General features: G+C 52.1%; 1 protein-coding gene across 2 annotated transcripts in view; it reads left to right on the forward strand.

Moving 5' to 3' along the window:
- The window catches only part of CMIP (c-Maf inducing protein), a 272,103-nt gene that overhangs the window by 172,283 nt on the left and 79,231 nt on the right, over positions 1-20,589 (forward strand). For both annotated transcript variants that reach the window (XM_033219126.1, XM_033219127.1), the window contains one exon: positions 6,726-6,776. In XM_033219126.1, coding sequence (XP_033075017.1) covers positions 6,726-6,776 — 51 coding nt within the window. The remainder of the gene's footprint in view (positions 1-6,725; positions 6,777-20,589) is intronic.

Below are 20,589 nucleotides of genomic sequence, written 5' to 3' on the forward strand. Positions count from 1 at the left end.
GTGGCAGCGGAGGAAAGGTTAGGTTAGATCTGGGTCCTTAACACATGGTCCATGGTAGATTCCAAAACTGCCCGCACAGTCCTACGTGTGGGACTGTGTGGTGTGTGTGTATGTGTGTCTGTATGGTTTATGTGTGTGTCTTTGTGGGGTATGTGTGTCTGTGTGTGTAGTCTGTCTGCATCTGTGTCTGAGTGTTTATCTGTGTATGTGTCTATGGTGGATATGTCTGTGTGGTGTGTGTGGTATGTGTGCATGTGTGTGCCTGGCATGTGTGTCTATATGTGGTACGTGTCTCTCTGTGTATATGGTGTGTATGCACATGTATCTGTGTGTGCATATGTGTGTGTGGTATGTGCATGTGTGTGTCCTGTGTCTATATGTGGTGTGCAATGTGTATCTGTGTGTGTGGTGTGTGCATGTGTGTGTGGTGTGTCTGTGTGATATGTGACTGGTGTGTGTGGTGTATGTCTGTATGTGATGTGTGTCTCTGTGTGTATATGGTGTATGTGCATGTGTATCTGTGTGTCTGTGTGAGGTGTGTGTCTGTGTGTATGAGGTGTGTATGGTATGTGTCTGTGTGTGGTGTGTGTGTATGTGTGTCTGTGTGATGTGTGTGTGTGTGGTGTGTGTGTCTGTGGTATGTGTATGTGTGGTGTGTGTGCATGTGTAACTGGTGTGTCTGTATGGTGTGTGTCTGTGTGTGTGGTGTATGTGTCTGTGTGTGTGATGTGTGTGGTGTATGTGTCTGGTATGTGGCTGTGTGGTGTGTGTGCATGTGTAACTGTTGTGTGTGTGTGTATGGTGTGTGTGTGGGGTGTCTGTGTGTGTGATGTGTGTAGTGTATGTGTCTACGTGGTATGTGGCTGTGTGGTGTGTGTGCATGTGTAACTTGTGTGTGTGTGTATGGTGTGTGTGTGTGTGGTGTATGTGTCTTTGTATATGTGGTGTGTGTCTGTGTGGCATATGTGTCTGTGTGATGTGTATGGTGTGTCTACGTGGTATGTGGCTGTGTGGTGTGTGCGCATGTGTAACTGTATGGTGTATGTGTGTGTATGGTGTGTGTGTGTGGTATATGTGTCTTTATGTGGTCTGTGTGTGGGGTGTATGTGTCTTTATGTGGTTGCTTGTGTGTGTGTGTGGTGTATGTGTCTGTGTGTATGGTGTGTGTCTGTGTGTGGGGGGGTGTATGTGTCTTTATGTGGTGTGTGTGGGGGGGTGTATGTGTCTTTATGTGGTTGGTTGTGTGTGTGTACGGTATATGTGTCCTTATGTGGTGTGTGTGTCTGTGTGTGTGGTGTATGTGTCTTTGTGTGTATGGTGTGTATCTGTGTGTGGTGTATGTGTCTTCGTGTGTATGGTGTGTATCTGTGTCTCTGTGTGATGTATGTGTCTTTTTGTGTGTGGTGTGTGGGTGTGTAACTGGTGTGTATGGTGTGTGTGTCTGTGTGTTGTGTATGTGTCTTTGTGTGTGTGGTGTGTGTGTGGTGTATGTGTCTTTGTGTGGTGTGTATACATGTGTAACTGTGGTGTGTGTATGGTATGTGTGTCTGTGTGGTGTATGTGTCTGTGTCGTGTGTGCATGTGTAACTGGTGTGTGTGTGTGGTGTGTGTGTCTGTGTGGGTGTAGTGTGTGTGCATACATGTTGACATTACATGGGTGTGAGTCCATAGCTTGTTTTAGGTTCTCAAAGGGGTCTATAAACCCCCAAAGACTGGACGAACCCTGGACGAGGTGATCTTTAACTCCCTTTGACTTCTGATGGAAAGATGCTCATCGTTACAGTGGACAAACATGGCTCAAGCCTCTGCCTTCTTCTAAAGTGCAGCCAGCCTGAACGGGGGTGGGGAGGGGACCGTGGCCAGCTTTACTTCTCGTCGCACTGGGGCAGAAGGAGCCGGGCGCAGTGGGTGGGAGATCTTGGCTGTCTCTGCCTCCCTGGAAGGAGGCGCAGGAGAGTTCCGCATTGAGACTGTCCTCAGCCCGGCATCTCCATGCCTTGCCTTACATGTCATTAATTCATTCAGCTGTTTTTTTTTTTTTTTTTTTTTTTAACACCGGGCTCACTGGAGCAGTCGCAGTTAATCCTACGTGGATCCTGCCTCCTCTCCCAGTCCTGTGGGTGGGACATAAATACCCAGCCAGCCTCAGGGTGTGGGCTGAGGGCTTGAAGAAGTGGCCGCCAGAAGCTTCAGGAATGCGGAGGAGGGATGGGGTCCTGGCCGAGGTGTGGGGAGGGCAGGGACAGTCGCCGGAGTGTGCAGAGGCACCCCACTGCCTGCTCCGAGCCTCGGCTTCCTCTTCTGTAAGATGGGTGTATTGAGGAGAGGAGGTGTGTGTGAGTGTTTCTCGTGGTGTCTGGTACCAAGTAAGCACACGTGGTCTGTGGTTGGTAGTGACATGCGTCATCACATTTAGTTCGCCAGCCTGTGTCACATACCTGTTTAGCTGGGGTCTGCAAACTGCTGATGAACTGAAACCTGCCTTCTTCCTGGAATGCCACACCGACCTCCAAGAGTTGAGAGGACCCCAGAGGGAACGGAAGTGGCCAGAAAGCCAAGTGTGGCTGGGGAAGGGGGTCACACCCTCCCATGGGAGGAAAGGCTTGGAAACCCAGATGGCTCTGCCTGGAAGGATGGGGCTGAGAAGAGACTGATGTGTAGCAGCGTCTGTGGTCAGTGGCTCTAAAGAAATCCCTCCCACGCCTTTAGACATCGAGTGCTGCTGTGAGAGGCAGGCTACCGAGGACCCAGCCAAGACTGGAGGCTCATGCAGCTCAGCTTACAGAGGGTGTGGCCAGGCCTGGCAGCCGGGGACCAGGAGAGGAGGTCTGGCAGCCATCTCTGCCAATAGCTAAGCAGTGGGCTGGACCCAGTCTGGCAGGGCCAGAACCACCTGGATGTGAGCTCGGGGCAGAGGAGATGCCAGGAGCACCGACGGTGTGACCAGGAGAAGCCACAGTTGTGGAAATGCTGGTTCCTTCTGTAAAAACGCCTACGGGGCAAACACATCAGAACGTCCACTTTGAGAAGGAAGAAGAGGCCAAGAGCCAGTAGGCCCTGCGGGTCCCTCAGGGCTCTCGTGTGCCAGCAGCTGAAATGGGATCTGGCCATCCCAAGCAGGAAAGGAATGTACTAGAAGGATGATGGCAGCCTGGAGAATGGCCCGGAGGTGGGGTCAGGGGCATGCAGGTGGTAGTCCCATCACCACCAGTGCAGGAAGATGCAGGGCAGGACCCAGCTCCTCCCAGGTGAATTGTCCCTGCCCCATCTCTGTAGCACTTGCCCAAGATCCAGAGTCCTGGGCAAGAACCTCTGCCTGGCCAGCCAGAAGACCGACTCACACACTGCTGAGGAGGGCTGGAAGGCCACCTAAGACTCACAAGCCAGGGAGGTCCCAGATGGGAGGGGCTGGTCTAGCCATCGTGGAGGACGGTCTGTGTTGGGTTTCGCCACAGAGGCTGGGGAAGGGAGTCTCCTCTGGTCACTCTACCACCTGTGACAGCTGGGTTGCTTTCCTGTTTCTTCCTTTGTTTCTGTGTTGTTTCATTCCATTGTAACCGACCCTGGCCCAGCCAGGCACTGCTCATCTGGCTGTGCATTCAGAAATAAGACCCTGCCCTCAAGGAACTCCTAGTTCATTCATTCAGAAAACACCTGTTGGTCTCCTGGTGCTCCAGGCCCTGGGATACAGCGGTGGGTAGAGCATGCATGGCCCCTTCCCTCTTAGGGTCAGACATATATGCAGGGCACTGTGGCGGGGCCAGCGGACACAGAAGAGGGAGGGGTGTGGGTGCCCTCCACCTCCTCCTTTTTGTCTTTGCTTGGCTATTCCGTTCAACCAGTGACAGCTTACAGGCACTGCCCGCGTCCACTGTGGACCCTCAGAGCCAGTGGAACAACTCACATCAGCATTATACTAACCTGGTTGTACCTCCTGGTTTTATTTCCTATTGCTGCTATGACTGGTTACCCCTAACTTTGTGGTTAAAAGAACACAGATTTAGTCTCTTATGGTTCTGGAGGTCTGAAGTCCAACACAGGTCCCATGGGGCTACAACCAAGGTGTCAGGACCATGTTCCTTCTGGAGGCTCTCAGGGAGAATTCGTTTCCAGCTTCTAAAGGCTGCCCGCTTTCCTTGGCTCATGGCCACATCACTCTGACGTCTGCTTTAGTCTGACTCTGACCGTCCTGTGAGGACCCTGGTGATTTCATTGGCCACGTAGATCATCCAGGATAATCTCCCCATCTCAAGACCTTGAACTTGTTCACGTCCAGAGTCCCTTTGCCACATAGGATAACTTAATCACAGGGATTTAGGATGGACCATATTTAGGGGGGCTTATTTTCCTTACCACCTCCTTCTCTCTCTGGCACCCATGGTGTGTGAAGAAGCACAGGAATGGATGTGTACCAGGCATGCCCTGGAGCCAGCTCATTCCGGCTTGCACCTGCCCACCAGAGCCAATCGTGCGCGTCTCTCCCCAGCTCTGGCCCAGGGGCATCCCCTTGAAGGTGTGGGGATCGGCCAGGATGAGATTGTTCACAACACGAAAATCCGCACACGCTGGGATCAGGGCTTTTTGTTCCAGAGAGCCTGATGTTAAGCATTTATCAGCACGGCCCTGGCCATTGCCGCTGACGCTGCCGGCCCCTGTTTGTGGAGTGTTTGCACGTGCCAGGCACCGTGCTGAGGAAGCACTTTTCATGGATTAGCTCATTGTTTGGGATCTTCTCAAGGCTCTCCCGAGCAGGGGTGTATTTTGTCATCCTAATGAATAGGAATTGTCGCAAGACCAGTGGAGCTTGGGCAGTGCTGATGGGAAGGAGCTCAGCAACAGTCTCTCCAGGGGGCTGTTTCTCCTCTTCGGCCTCTGCAGCTCCAGGCAGGCGGCAGAGGCTTGGGTCATCAGTCAACTTACTCCAGGTCACATCACTAGACATGGCAGAGCCGGGACTTGAACCTGCACCTGTAAGAGGCTCAGCCCTTGTAGGAGTTCCTGTGTCACATGGAGGGCTTGCCTTCTGTCTGCTTGGCACTTGGGCAGACTCAAGCTCCACCAGCCTTGGGGTGGCTGGTGTGGATTCATCCAGTCCAGGGTTCAAAACCCTGAGTCTCTGAACTTGCCCACGAGAGCTTTATTCCTCACCACCCTTGCTACTGGTATGGATCATTTATCCAAGGCCAGATATTGCTCCAGACCCTGACCTGGGAGAGAGCTGATGTTTCGTAGATGACTTGGGGAGCGGGAGGTGGTCACCTGTAGGGTGACCTGGATCTCCTCAAACGAGGGTGGACCAAAGGGGCTACACGCTTGAGTGTGTGTGTGTGTGTCTGTGTGCATCGAGGCAGAAGGTGGACTTTCGTGCTTGGAGAGAGGCTCCAGCCTTCGTCAGACCCTCTGAACCGTCGGAGGCAGGGTCACTTTGGAGAGAGGGCTGTGGATTCTGGTGGGGAATGCACACTGCATTTCGGCCCGGCGTGGGGTGGAGGGGTAGCCAATGGGGAACTCAGAATGGCCTGGTGGTGTGGTTTACAGCAGGAGTCAGACCACCTTGGTTCAGTTCCTGGCCCCGCACCACATGTCTGTGAACACTCAAGAAAGTTTTTAACTTCCGAAGTCTCAGTTTCCTCATTTGTACCATGAGATGTTGACAGTACCAACTTCACAGGGCTATCTTGTAAGGACTGAATGAGCCAGTCCACACATAGGACTCAGAGCTGTGTCTGGTGTCCATGAAACACCATAGCTTTACTGTTCTATTAGCAGATCGAAGAAGGAGGTGAGAGCCGCAGTGGTACTCATGAGGGCTGGTAGGGCTGCCTTGGGCTGCATTTTGTTGGAAAGGACTTGATGATGGCAATGAGAATGATAACAATAATAATAACAATGGCTGCATTTTTGACGACCTGCCATGTGCCAAGCATGGTTCTAGATGTTCTACAAGAATAATTTCTGGTCCTTACAATATCCCTGCAAAATCAGTGTTACTGTCCCCATTTTACAGATGGGAAAATTGAGGCTGAGATGTCCAAAGACTCAGAACTAGTGTGGGGTAGATCAGAGAAGGTTTTCTTTCCCCCACTGTCATGTTTAGCCTCGGTCTGCTGGACGCCGTCTACTATGACCTTCTGCCGTTGGCAGGAGAAGGTCATGGTTAAATGCACAGACTTGGAAGCCAGGCTGCCCTGGGTTTGAATGCACTTCATTGTGAGATCTCGGGGTCTCGATTTTTCCCTCTGTGAAATGGGCATAATGATAGGTGCCACCTCATAGGACTGCTGTGAGGACCAAGGAAAGACTATGTGGATGACAAAAGCCAAGTTCCTAGAACAGTCCTCATGCACAGGCCTCCAGCCAGCCCCCACCATCCTCACTTCAGGCCTCCAACCAGTTCATCCCAGCCCCTCCCATGTCCCTAAGTCCGGCTGTGTGTGCAGTTAAAGCTCTCGAGTCAGCAGTGTCTGAAGTCACTCATATCCAGCAAAGGAAGCACATGGTGCTAGTGATGTCTTGTTTTGAGGAAATCCTTCCTGGCCAGTCCTTCTGTTCTGGCTTTGCACACAATGGGCTCAGCTTAGCATATCTTTCAGCAGACTCGTTAGGGTCATAGGGCAGACACTGTCCGCAGAGCAGGCTGTGGGGCTCACATGGCTGGCCTTGAAATGCCCTGAGATGCCGCAAGCTGATGACCGGACATTGCTGTCCTGTTCTTGTCGTTACAGGCTGCCAACAGCTACCTGCGAGACCAGTGGTTCCATTCTCTGCAGTGGAAGGTAAGTCCTGACTCAGTTGATTGTTTAAAGCGACTCAGACAGCGGTGTGATGGCTTAAAGGCAGTCTGTCACCCAGAGGCATGCAAGTGGAGAACTCATGCCTTCCAGATGGCTCAGCTGAGGAACTTTGCTCCCCGTCTAAAAGCCCCTGGCCCTTCGTCCTCTGCTGTTCCCATCCCCGCAGTGCTGAAATGGCATTCTCGCCCTGGTGTTCTCAAACCCTGTAGCTGTTTTCCTGCTTCAAAAGGATCATAGAACTTCTTGCTCTCAGAGGGAGGGTGACCCTGAGGGGAGTCCAGCCGGGGAGGCTGGACTTCAGGGGCTCAAGATGCTTAGTTGAAAGTAACTTCCAAAGGCCGTGCCAAGTGTAAACTTAACAGAGATTCAAACTCCTGAGCCCTATTTCTGTAGTCTTCACTGCTTTTCAGTTGTCAGATTCTCTGGCCTCATTTTCTGATTCTAGCTCTGCATAGGATGGTTCAGAGCTTTCTGGCATGTAAAGGGAAATTCATCTTGGAGACCCAGGGGCAGATCTCCTAAGAAGGGTCCCCCAGCCACCCGAGGAGGAGCCGGAGTTCTGCCCCATGGCTCAGGCGATAGAAACCCTGACGTCGGGACCAGGGCGTGAAGCACGTACAGTCAGCTTCTCATTCCTGCCCTGCCTCCCTGTCTCTCCTTGTCTTCTGATCTTCTGGTTTAGAACAAGCTTTGACAGGCCCCGGGCCCCTTAGCACCAGCAGGGTATGGCTGGAATGACCAGTGTGTCATAAGTTGTCATCCTTACAGTAAGCTGGGGAGCCGCAGGGGATGAACAGCTGGCCCCGAGCAGAGCTGGGTGTCATATCACATGTTGGGAGGACCCAGGGAACACTCAGGATTCCTCTCATGGCTCCAGAGCGGCTCCCCCAACTGCCAGGGTTGGAGGCAGAAAGGCAACCCCAGAAAATGACTTTCCTGGTCCAGAGAGGGCCACTCCCCTCCTTTCCCCTGTCAGCTGCTGGTCCTCTTGCTTTGTGCTGTGGGGCCAAGTCTCAGAAACTGAGCTGAATCTCCAAGTTAGGACTGCAAAAGGGAAGAGAACTAGTGTTTACTGAACTACTGTGTGCCAGGACTAGCGTGTTTTGAGCTCCTGCTGTGTGCCAGGAGCTCTGCTAGACTCATCATGTCCATTTCACCCTCACCACAGCCGCATAAGGTTGATGATTATCATTGTTGCCATTTTCCATATGGGAAAGGTGAGGCTCAGACTGGAGTCCAAGCTCCCATCGTTAGGAAGGGCCTGAGGCATGGCTCAGCTCGACCTTTCCAGTACCTGCATGTACTGGAGATTTCTGAATGTAGTAGAGCGGGAAGGCACAGATGTCAGCCAAGCAGGTAAGGTGGTGCTCACCGGCTCGTGTGATCAGCAGATGCTGCTGAGAGCTCCATTTCCACTCGGAGAACATCTCTGATACCTGGTTCTCTCTACGTGCCCAGGTACGAATGTGTCTCAGGACAGGCAGGGCATTCGTCAGCACCTACTGGGGACCATCTGGGAGTCAGATGCCAGAGCAGTTGAGAGGGAGGACTGAGCGGTGGTGGTCACGGGGGTACCACCTCTTCCTTTCCCCATGGTGTTTTACTTGTGGGCCCTCAGTAAGTGACAGCCTTGCATCTTCTCTTAGCTCAGGACAGGGCAGAATATACTTGGAGACATACTGCCTACCTGACAGGTTGGGAAAAAAATGCCTTATTTAAAAGGAGGCCAAGATGAGTATCAGTGAAGGCTGTCAGGTGCAGTATTCCACGAGGCTCTCTTTTCTGCCTTTCCCTGGTCCGCATTTTCAACAGTACTTACATGTGCACCTGGAAGGCAGCTTTTGTGAAATCTGTGAGTATTGCATAGCTGCAAGGGGCAACCAAGGTGATGGGCATAGAAATGGGCTTCAGGAGGCTTTGGCTAGAAAGATACTTTAAAAGCCCGGGCTTGAAACATTCAAATGTCAAGGATTGGCCAGGTGTGGTGGCTCATGCCTGTAATCCTAACACTTTGGGAGGCCAAGGCGGGCGGATAGCCAAACTCAGGAGTTCAAGACCAGCCTGGGCAACATGGCAAAACCCCATCTCTACCAAAAATACAAACAATTAGCCGGGCATAGCGGTGCGCCCTTGTGGTCCCAGCTACTTAGGAGGCTGAGGTGGGAGGATCACTTGAGCCCAGGAGATGGAGGTTGTAGTGAGCTGAGATTGCTCCATTGCACTCCAACCCGAGTGATAGAGTGAGACCCCCATGCCCCACCCCAAAAATGTTAAGGATTGCATGTGGGATTCACACAGTTGATTGAGCAAGTCCAGAGCTGGAATCACTGTTTCTAGCAGCTCTCATGAAGACCTGGATATTTACATTCAATTATGGTGGCATCCGGTTTATTTATGGTTGCTAAATTTAATCAACCAGTTTTTAAAAATTTCAGAAAACCTAAATCAGGATGTCAAGGAACTGGCAGATGCCTGGCTGCATGCCGGCCCACTTGCCCCGTGATCAATGGGTCTTCGTTCTCAGGGTGTAAGCTTTGGCTGTGGCTACGGCGCATGCTTAAGATGCTGACATGGACTATTGCCCCCCAATAATTTAGGTATGCTGCCACCAGGTGGCAGTGATATTTCAGTGTTGGCAACTTGATTTCAATTCCGGTGGCTCTTTGTACCCAGTTTTGGTGATATTTGAGAAGGCATGCTCTCCTTCCTTTTAAAATGGCAAAGGAACGTAAGGTGTTCTGGAGGTACCGCCAGCTAGCAAAATGAGCTGGGAAACCTTTGAATCCTGGTTCTGTGGACAGATTCCAGAAAGTGTTCACCTAATTCAGATACAGTTAGTAAGTACCTATGAGATGCCAGGACTGCCTAGGTCGTTTCTGGTTCATTGTCGTTAAGCAAGTAAAAGAACCAAGGCTCAGAGAGATCAAGTGATTTGCCGGTAGTTACCCAGCAGATTTCAATCCAGATCTGTGCGGCTGTCCTACCTCCTCCTTGATCAAACAGTGCCTTTCTCTGAGACTGGGACTCTGCAGCCCTCCCAGGACTTGACCCCTCTGCTTCTGCTGATACGGCCACTCTCTCCCCTCTTTATTTACAACCACCTATGTGAGGTTTTTCTTTTTCTTTTCCTTCCTTGTTTCTTTTCTCTTCTTTTCTCTATCTTTAACTGAAAAAAAAAAATCAGTGGAACATCAAAATTGAGGACCTTTAGAAATTCCACCAGCTCAGCTTGAATTTTTTAACTTTCTAAGTGTTTTTGTTATTTTCTCTCCTACACCAATATACATTTGTCTCCTGTGGCTGCAGTGCACACACGGTCAGAACACATTCTTCTGTATGTAAAGAATGCCACCTCTAGCCTGGGGGAAAGTGCAAGACTCTGTCTCAAAAAAAAAAAAAAAAAAAGAAAAGAAAAAGAATGCAACCTTCTAAATACTGTGTTCCCATTGCTTAGTTTTTATCAAGTTGGACTTGCATCTCTAGGACGTTCCCAGCAGGGGCCACGTCACCCCTAACGGGACCAAAATTGGTTCTTTGAGATTTAAACAAATCTTAATGATTACAATAGTCTGTGGCCCTCCAAAGCTGACCCTATTCAATGAAATCTTATTCTTGAGTATTTCTTTCAAAGGGAGGACAGATAGGGGAGACACTAGGGCTCTTTATGCGGACAATCATGAAAACAGGGTTGACAACTGCTGCTATAGAATCGACCTCAAATTGTTTTGTGGAAGAAGGCAGAGTGTGGGTAAAATACCCAGGTCATCTTGTTCACGCTCTTCCATCTGAGTAACAGTGTTGTTTTTGTGGCCTCAGCTCAGAACTTTGAGCTGTTCACACGCAGTCGTAGTTCCCATGTTGGAGGAGTTTACTCAGCACTGGATGCTGCGTTTTGTGAATTACTTCCTCTCACTGAATAGGTTCTGTTCTTATTGACATTTGCAGATGGGGAAATGTGAGTGTAGAGAGTATAAGTCATTCGCACAAGGTTCCAAGACCACCAAGAAGGCAAGCGGGATTAGACCCTGAACATCCTTGCCTCTTTCTCCGAGCAGCTCTGCTCTTCCTCCCAGCCTTCCCGGCCTGGCCTCCGCCGTGTTGGTCTGGGAGATCTGAGGAGGCCTGGAGCCTGCAGGAGGAGGGCCAGGGTCTCCTGGCCCGGCCCGTGGCTGCTCTGCCTCCCAGCATTCGCTAGAGCCTGCAGTCCTGAGGGCCTCTGGGGAGGCCAGCCCTGTTTGGTTTGGGTGGTTCAGCCCTTGAGGCTAATTCCCAGGGGTGTGGAAGCATTAAACAGTTATTCTGGGTTAATGAGGCTTCATTTCTGACTCAGATGCAGCTCCTGGCTCCCGCCCTGGCCCTCGGAGGCCAAGCCCTGTGGCAACAGGCCTGTCTGCACACGAGGCTATGAGGGAACAGTCCTGTGTATGCGAGTCCGTGGAGGCCCAGTTTGTGGGGCGAGGCCAAGAGCGTGTTCAGGCTGTGAGGAGACCGTGTGTGTTTACAAAGCAATGAGAAGATTGGCCTGTTTCTGTGTCCAGGGTTTCGAGGTGAGAGACCCAGGTATGCACAGCTGTGAGGGACAAGTCTGTCCATGTGAACAGGCCCAGGTGACAGGTCCAGGCTACCGGCCTGTGAGGAGACACACAGCAGGCTCCTAGAGGGGCCCTGAGAAGCCAGGATGCACCTGCTGTGGGAGCTGGGCTCCTGGTACCTCTCCACCTTCTCGCTTCCTGAGAGGGGTTCCTCAGGCCGAGGCCCACAAGTCCCGGAAACCAAAATGGTTTTTCCCTGGGGGAAGCGAGGTCACTCAGAACAGCCCCAGGGGCCAAGCCCCAGAGCTGGGGTGCGAGGAGCAGACTGTGTGTCACAAGAAGCTGGCCTATGTTCCTGTCCCAGGGCTGCCAGGGCCAGAGGAGTGCCCTTGGCTCTGGGAAAATCCCAGCCCAGGTTTGGATCCTTTCTGGCCGCCTGCCCAGGCCTCGTCATCTTCTTCTTGCTGGGCAGATTTCCCAGCCCCTAGGGGGGCCACAGCCCCTCAGTCACCCCGTCCAAGCCCAGGCCTCTGTCCCTCCTCTGTGGAGAAGGGTGGAAGCGAATGTGGGTTGTGTGAGTGTGAGAGTGGGTGTGTGTGCGGGTGAGAATGTGTGTGTGTGAGTATAAGAGTGAATGTGTGAGAGTGTGTGTGAGAGCAAGAGTGACTGTGACTGTGTGTGTTGTGGAGTGACTGTTTTATGAGCGTGTGTGGTGAGGTGACTGGTGTGTGTGTGTGGCGTGTGAGGTGACTGTGAATGTGTGTATGTGGCATGTATGGTCACTATTTTATGAGTGCGTGTGGCGTGTGGGGTGACTATGTGTGTGTGTGTGTGTGACGTGTGAGGTGACTATTTTATGAGTGTGTGGCGTGTGGGGTGACTATGTTATGAGTGTGTGTGTGTATGTGTGGCGTGTGGGGTGACTATGTTATGAGTGTGTGTGTGTGTGGCATGTGGGGTGACTATGTTATGAGTGTGTGTGTGTGGCGTGTGGGGTGACTATGTTATGAGTGTGTGTGTGTGTGGCGTGTGGGGTGACTATGTTATGAGTGTGTGAGTGTGTGTGTGGCGTGTGGGGTGACTATGTTATGAGTGTGTGTGTGTGTGGGGGTGGGTGACTGTTATGAGTGTGTGTGTGTGTATGTGTGGCATGTGGGGTGACTATGTTATGAGTGTGTGTGTGTGTGTGGCACGTGGGGTGACTATGTTATGAGTGTGTGTGTGTGTGTGGCGTGTGGGGTGACTATGTTATGAGTGTGTGTGTGTATGTGTGGCGTGTGGGGTGACTGTTATGAGTGTGTGGTGTATGTGTGGCGTGTGGGGTGACTGTTATGAGTGTGTGTGTGTGTATGTGTGGCGTGTGGGGTGACTATGTTATGAGTGTGTGTGTGGTGTGTGGGGTGACTATGTTATGAGTGTGTGTGTGTGGTGTGTGGTGTGTGGGGGTGACTATGTTATGAGTGTGTGTGTGTGTGTGTGTGTGGCGTGTGGGGTGACTATGAGTGTGTGAGTGTGTGTGGCGAGTGGGGTGACTATGTTATGAGTGTGTGTGTGTGTGGTGTGTGGGGTGACTATGTTGTGAGTGTGTGTGTGGTGTGTGGGGTGACTATGTTATGAGTGTGTGTGTGTGTGTGGGGTGACTATGTTATGAGTGTGTGTGTGTATGTGTGGCGTGTGGGGTGACTGTTATGAGTGTGTGTGTGTGTGGTGTGTGGGGTGACTATGTTATGAGTGTGTGTGAGTGTGTGTGGCGTGTGGGGTGACTATGAGTGTGTTTGTGTGTGTGTGTGGTGTGTGGGGTGACTATTTTATGAATGTGTGTGTGTGTGGCCTATGGGGTGACTATTTTATGTGTGTGTGTGGTGTGTGGGGGTGACTGTGAGTGTGTGTGTGGTGTGTGTGTGTCATATGGGGTCACTATTTTATAAATGTGTGTGTGTGTGGCCTGTGGGGTGACTATTTTATGTTTGTGTGTGTGTGTGTGGTGTGTGTGGGGGTGACTGTGAGCGTGTGTGTGTGTGTGTTTGTGTGTGTGTGTGTGTGTGTGTGTGTGTGGGGGTGACTGTGAGCGTGTGTGTGGTGTGTGTGTGCCATATGGGGTGACTATTTTATGAATGTGTGTGTGTGTGTGGCATATGGGGTCACTATTTTATGAATGTATGTGTGTGTGGCCTGTGGGGTGACTATTTTATGTGTGTGTGTGTTGTGTGTGTGTGTGTGTGTGTGTGTGTGGGGGTGACTGTGAGCGTGTGTGTGGTGTGTGTGTGCCATATGGGTGACTGTTTTATGAATGTGTGTGTGTGTGTGTGGCATATGGGGTGACTGTTTTATGAATGTGTGTGTGTGGCCTGTGGGGTGACTGTTTTATGAATGTGTGTGTGTGTGTGGTGTGTGTGTGTGTGCCATATGGGTGACTATTTTATGAATGTGTGTGTGTGTGTGTGACATATGCGGTCACTATTTTATGAATGTATGTGTGTGTGGCCTGTGGGGTGACTATTTTATGTGTGTGTGTGTTTGTGTGTGTGTGTGTGGTGTGTGGGGGTGACTGTGAGTGTGTGTGTGGTGTGTGTGGCATATAGGGTGACAGTTTTATGAATGTCTGTGTGTGTGTGGCATAGGAGGTGACTATTTTATGAGTGTGTGTACGTGGCATGTGGGGTACTGTTTTATGTGTGTGTGAGTGTGTGTGTGGCCTGTGGGGAGACTATGAGTGTGCTGGTTTGGAGTGTGTTTATTTGGGCCTCAGTTTTCTCCTCTGTGGAATGGGGATGATCCTGGCGTCTCGTTACTGGGCCATGTGAGGATCGAAGGCTCTGTTGTTTGTGCAGCAGGCAGAAGGGATCCTGGTAGGAGCCCACGCGTGGGAGCCTCTCATGCGCCATCATCAGTGTGTCTCCGAGTGGGTCCAACATGTTGGGAGCAGCTGGCTCAGCCCCTCTCCCCGGCAGCCCCTTCCAGCCCCTGCTGGTGGTCCTGGCTGACTCATGGCCTGTGAGGGCTGGGGTGGGTGGGAAGCCCGCCCTCAGGATTATCTCTGCCTGGGCCTGGCCGTGGAGCATCCCCTGTGTCCAGCACTGTGTGCCCCTGTGCTCCTTTGAGCCCAGAAACAGTTCTGCGGGGTCCACATCCCTCCCCCATCTCATAGCGGAGGGGACTGAGGGTCCAAGGGGATAAAGGACAGTGCCCAAGGGGATAAAGGATGAGGATAAAGGACGATGCCAAAGCCAGATGCCTCCCAGCGGGGGTCACGATCTCGCTTCCACCTCATGAGTGGCTGCGGCGCCTCGGGAATGAGTCTGTTCCATGTTCTGTGTTGGGAGCTGGCCTTGGGGGACCGCCACCCTCAAAGTCCCTAGCACCAAGGCAAAGTGCCTGGGGCTCAGAGAGGTGAAGCCCACCTGGCCGGAAGCCGAGGGCAGGGCCTGGGTCGTCTCCTCCCCACCTGCTGCGCCCTCAGCGGGGCGGGATCCACCACCCACATCCCCATGCAGGGGAAAGCCCCGGGGGACCAGGTCAGAATGACACAGGACCCTTGAGCTGATGCCTCCCCTGGCCCCTCACCGAGGGCCATGCTAGACGGGCGGATCCCTAGGAAAGCGGAAAGCCTGAGGCTCCAGACCAGGCCACCAGTGGGGGCTGTCACGCCTGGCTCTGACCTTCCTCCCGGAGCCCACCTCCCCTGAGTCACCTCCTGGTCATGGCAGCCTCCCTGGAGAAGAGCCACTCCTAGTGTCCTAGAGATGTGGTCCCAGGCGCTCTCTCCACCAGGCTGCAAATCCCTTCCCAAGCTCACATCCCCCAAGTCTGCATCCAGCCCAAGCCAAGCCCCCAGTTGCACCCCAAGGCCTTAGCACAAGGCTGCAGCTGGTCCCCGAGCCATGATGGACACTTACTCCTGTGCCGGGCATGTGCCAGTGCCTCACTTACTCAGCTTGGCAAATCCTCACAGCCCTGAGGAGGTACCTGTTTCTCCTGTTCTCCCATTGTACAGATGTGGAAACTGAGGCTGAGGTTAAATCACTCACTCAGGGTCACACAGCTATTCAATGGCTTACCTGGGATTTGAACAGAAGTCTGAGTGAGTCCAGAACCTGGGACTTCAGCCACCAGGGGTGTGGCTCCCAACTGCACCTGCACGCATATACACAGACACACGCTCACCAGACACTTCTTACACCTGATGTGCACTTGGGAGCAGCACCCTAGCTCCCACCTGTTCTCATGGCACATCTGGGTAGAGCCTGGGTGTTTCTGGTGCCTGAGGCTTGCATGAGAGCTTTCCATTTTTCCCTAACTCTCCCATCACCATTAGGATTATGTGAATTGGCCAGGTGCAGTGGCTCACACCTATAATCCCAGCACTTTGGGAGGCTGAGGCAGGCAGATCACTTGAGGTCAGGAGTTCGAGACCAGCCTGGCCAACATGGTGAAACCCCGTCTCTACTAAAAATACAAAAATTAGCCGGGCGTGGTAGCTCAGGTCTGTAGTCCCAGCTACTCAGAAGACTGAAGCATGAGAATCGCTTGGACCTGGGAGGCAGAGGTTGCAGTGAGCCGAGATGGTGCCATTAGACTCCAGCCTGGGTGACAGAGTGAAACTGCTCAAAAAAAAAAAAAAAAAAAAAAAGGATAATGTGAATTGACCTCTGACTGGGCAAACCCCTGTTTCTCGTGGAGAAGAGCTGATTGCCTCATCCTGTCTTACGCGACATCAGCACAGCCACTGTCAGACCACGTCTCCCAGGCCTGGTGTCAAACTCAGGACTGACCTGTTTCCACATCTTCCCCAAACACACTGGCTGCTGTGTCCCCTGACTTTAAACTTAAGGTTTGGAAGCCCAGATCTGACCTTGCACCTGACTCCCTCGCTCCACACCATCACTCTCATAGGTGGCTCCTGGCTGGGCCTGTCCCCTCTAGCCCAGCTCATCCCTTGGTCTTGAGGGAAGACGTTGCCCTTGAACCCCACCCCACCTCCGTGTTGCCCATCTAACCCCGTCTTGGTCACCTTCCTCCCTCTCTGTCTCCTTTTCTACCTTTTTACGATCACATCAAGGTCAGTGCCCCCAGCTCCTGCCAGTTCTGACCTTGCAGTTCTCCTCCGAGGCTGCATCCATCTTCACGTGGCCATTTTGGCAGCTGTGGCGAGGCACACAGACAGTCCTGTGAGCCTCGCCAAGTTGTGGCAGCTCAGACATCCCAGTGCCATGCCACAGCTCCCAGGGGAGGCTTCCTAATGGCTGCATAATCGTCCACGAAGAGGCTGGTGCCATTTACGAAAGGGCTCCTCTGTGGTCACCATTTGGGTCGTTCCCAGCTTTCCTCAATTATAGATAATGCAGCCGTGACCGTCGCGTATCTCAGCTTTCACTTTATTTGAATTACTTGTTTAGGGCAGATTTCTAGAAGTGGTTACTGGGCCAGAGAGGAGGGTATTTTTGGGTGGCTTTCACCACCTATTACCTCTTTGCTCCCAAAATAATACTTTCTACAGTGCTTGAGGGCCAGACTGCCCAGGTTCCAACCCTGATCCACCTCCTACTGGCTGTGTGTCACTGGACTAGTCACTTTCATCTCTGGGCCTCTTGAATCAAATGAAACCAAGCTCACTGGGTTCTTATGGGGAGTAAATGGGTTCATAGCTGTTCAGTATTTAGAATAGCACCCGCCATGTGGTACCCACTCAGAACATTCATTCTTCTTCTCTGATGAACCAGGACACAGAGGGAAACAGGCTCTTGGTGCCGGAGGGTGCTAGGAGACAGGGCTGCAGAAGACGGAGGCACATGTGTGGCATGCAGGCCACCAACTCGTGAGCCCAGGGTGGGCATCACCCATCAGCCACCACATGCTTTGCCCTGAGGCAGAGCTTTTCTCAGCATAGCCCCTGCCAGGCCACCCAGTTGACAGAGGCAGTGAAAGTGTCCTCCGTCCTGCGTGAGTGACCGCCCAGGCCTGTGGGGCGAGTGCTACTGGAGGCCGGGTCAGTGCCACTGGCTCTGACTGTGCCTCCGTAGGACTTTCTCATGGACGCTTCTGTGGAGCTTCCAGGCAGGCACCGTGGGTCCATTCTTGGAGGGTCCTACCCTCCGAGAAGGAAGCAGAACAGGGAGGGGGCAAGGATGGGCGGGAGTCAGCCTCAGTCCTCTTCCAGACCCAGCCACCTGCCTGCTTCATCCAGGTTGAAAAGGCAGGAATTCTATCCAGATTAATTTCTGGCACTCAGTCAAAGAGGGCTTTGTGACCTCTTAAGAGGGGATCAAAGGGATTCAGTGGGGAACTGTGAAAGGAGGGGCATTCCCCAGAGGCAGGGGGCCCAGCCCACTCCAAGACTGCAGGAGGGGCCCTCAGCGGGAGGTGCAGCTGGTGAGCAAGCAAAGGCCTTCAAGGCCCCTACGGAGGGGAATCGAGTCCAGCCCAGCAGCCTCTTTGTGCACGTGTTCAATCCGAATGGGGAAACCTCTTCGGGCCAGGCTGCCGGTCCCCTGCGAGGGCCACAGTCACCAGCGTCTCCCAGCCACAGTCCAAGCCCCACAGTGGCTCATCAGGGACCCCATAACTAGTAACCAGGGCTGCTTCAGGGATTGAAACTAACAAGTGGCCGAGGGCCAAGAGCCTTGGGAAGGAGAGCCCATGCTCTTGAGGGCTTTCATTACAGCAGAGGGAGAGAAAAACAATTATTAGGCACCTACTAGGGTCAGGAGCTCTGCTGCGGGCTTTTCTATGTGTTATCTTGTGAAATCTTCTCAAAATTTGGTTAGGCCTGTCTTGAAGGAGGAGCTGAGTAAGCAGAGAGGCCTGTCCAGGATCACACAGCTAGAGACAGGCAGGGCTGGGAATTGAACCCAGGGGACAGGACGATAGGTCTTTTGTCCTCTTCCGTTGGAGCCCACAGAGCTGCCACTTTGCCCAGCTGGAGCTGTCTTTGGAAGTGACACAGGACGTTTTTGAAATAAACTTCTCATTGAAGGATAAAATACATCTAGAAAAGTGTACATATCAAAAAGAGTTGCCATTCACCTCGGCCCCTCCTCCCCACCGTGGGCAGCCACTGCTATCCTGACTTCTAGCAGCGTAGATGAGCTTTGCTTATACTTGAGCTTTATCTAAATGGACTCAGACACTCTGAACTCTTTTGAGACTGGCTTCTTGTGATTTATCTGTGTTGTATGTAGCAACAATTTGTCCGTTCACTTTGCTGGGTGGTGTTCTGTTGTATGCTTAGACTCTGTTAACTTGTTCATTCTATGGATAAGTCTTTCCAGTTTAGGGCTGTTACGAATGGGCCATTGTAAACGCTCTAGTGTACATCTTTTGCTGAGTGTGTGTCCACGGTCCTGTTGAGTATATGCTTGGGGGCTGAATTGTCATTCATTGACGCTGCCCTGCAGTTTTGCAAAGTGGTTGCACCAGTGTATACTTGCACCAGCAGTGTGCAAGAGCCCTAAGACCCAGGACATTTAAAAACTGGCATTTATTAAGTTTTTTAGAATACCAAAAAGGACGGAGAGAACTAAGAAAAGTCCCACTATCCATAAATCTCTCTTAACCTCTTTTAAATTTTAAAAAATCAAGCTATTATCTACATGTAACAAAATGTAATGCCCTGACTGTTGAGTGTGAGGGAGTTCTGACTGTTGTATTCACCTGAGTAACCACCACCTATATCTCCATCACCCAGAAAATCTCCTCACGCCCCTTACCAGCCAGCTCCTTGTCCTGCCAGACATCCTCTGCGAACATTTAAGAAAAATAAAATGCGTGTGCATAGGTGGTAGTCCTAAAAAGTATAAAAAGGTATAAAATGAAAAGTTGGCCTCCACTCCTTCAAGTCCATTTTCCCCTAGGCAGTCACTGTTCGCGGCTGCACGGGGCTTCTCAGAAAGTCCTTGTGAATATTCCTTTGTAAACACCACACAGATTTTATCATCCACGCTGTTCCATTCCATACTCCTCAATATATGTTGCAGCAGTGTCCTGCAGTAGCACACAAATCCATGCCATTTTCTTTTCCAGTTTCATAGTCTTCCCTTCAGGCAGAGTTTAAGGTGGATGGAACCTTAGATCCTTTAGGAAAATGCTGTCATCCACATAGGGAGACTGAGTTTCTGACGGGAAGGAGAGGTTTATTGAGCATCTACTATCCACAGGCCAGAGGCAGTACAAGGTGGTTTGCTGCCCAGGCTTCGCTGCCCCCCAACCCGGAAGCCCAGAAGCACACCCCAGGGACCAGGGTGGAGTGAGCTGCCCCTGGCTGCAGAGCTGGGGAAGTGGAGGGGCCAGGTTTGCACCATGTGCCTGGGTCACCGAGCCTTCCCTTGCACTCTCCTGTCCCTGGCCAGGGCTTCCTCAGCTCTACATAAGGGCCAGCCTTGGGCTTTGGGACGTTCAAGACCCCCCCCACCCCCACCTTCTGTGTAAAGGTCTTTCCTGAGCCTCAGAAATGACGCATTACAGTGGCTTCCCAAACTACCAAGGAAGAAGTGGCGTTTGTGGGTTGTCATCGTTTCTTCTGGGCAAGGAAGGAGGGACCCGAGCGTTCGTGTGTCATCCAGCGCAGGCTTTGATGAGGCTGATGAGTCATCGAGCCATACAAGGAAGTTTTTCATGTAAACGGTTTGTGGGTGAACTTGTTTTTTGCCCTTTAAGGCAGAATTTTATGTTTTTCTTTTTCTCGCCCTTTAAAGACAAGTTTTTAAAACATAAACGGGAGGTAGCGTCTTGATGAGCAAGATCTTTTGTTCCACGGGCATCTGCAATGGGTCTCTTTCACCACCAGTGGTGGGCAGTGGAGGCGTCTGAGCTGGGATGCTAATCTGCACTTGTGGGACACGGTGTCCACCCTGGAAGAGGGAGGTGGCCTGCCGTTCTTTTGTCGGCCTCCAGGGCTCCCACCTGCTGGCCTGTTGGCTCAGAGACGAGGCCAAACAGAGACTCTAAAAAGAGCAGTGCTTGTCCCCACAGAGGAATTAGGCCCTTGCTCCACCGAGGGATGATCAGAAAATACCCAGCGGGACAGCCGGCTAAGTCTGGAAGGGAAGGTGTTTGGGAGAGAGGCTAATTGACCGCGAGATGATGCCAGAACAACTAGGGCCCTGGGGGCTGTTGCCCACATTCTGCTCCCCGGAGCACCCTGCTGCACTCTCAGAACCAACAGACTATTTTGCAGAAACCCTTGAGAGGAACAGAGACCTCCTTTCGGAGAAACTGAGGTCACTCCTAATGGAGCCTGCTGGCTCGTGGCGGCAGAAGGCCTGGGT

The sequence above is a fragment of the Trachypithecus francoisi genome, unplaced genomic scaffold (genome assembly GCF_009764315.1).
Source record: "Trachypithecus francoisi isolate TF-2019V2 unplaced genomic scaffold, Tfra_2.0 Lachesis_group10, whole genome shotgun sequence".
NCBI classification, from domain to species: Eukaryota; Metazoa; Chordata; class Mammalia; order Primates; family Cercopithecidae; genus Trachypithecus; species Trachypithecus francoisi.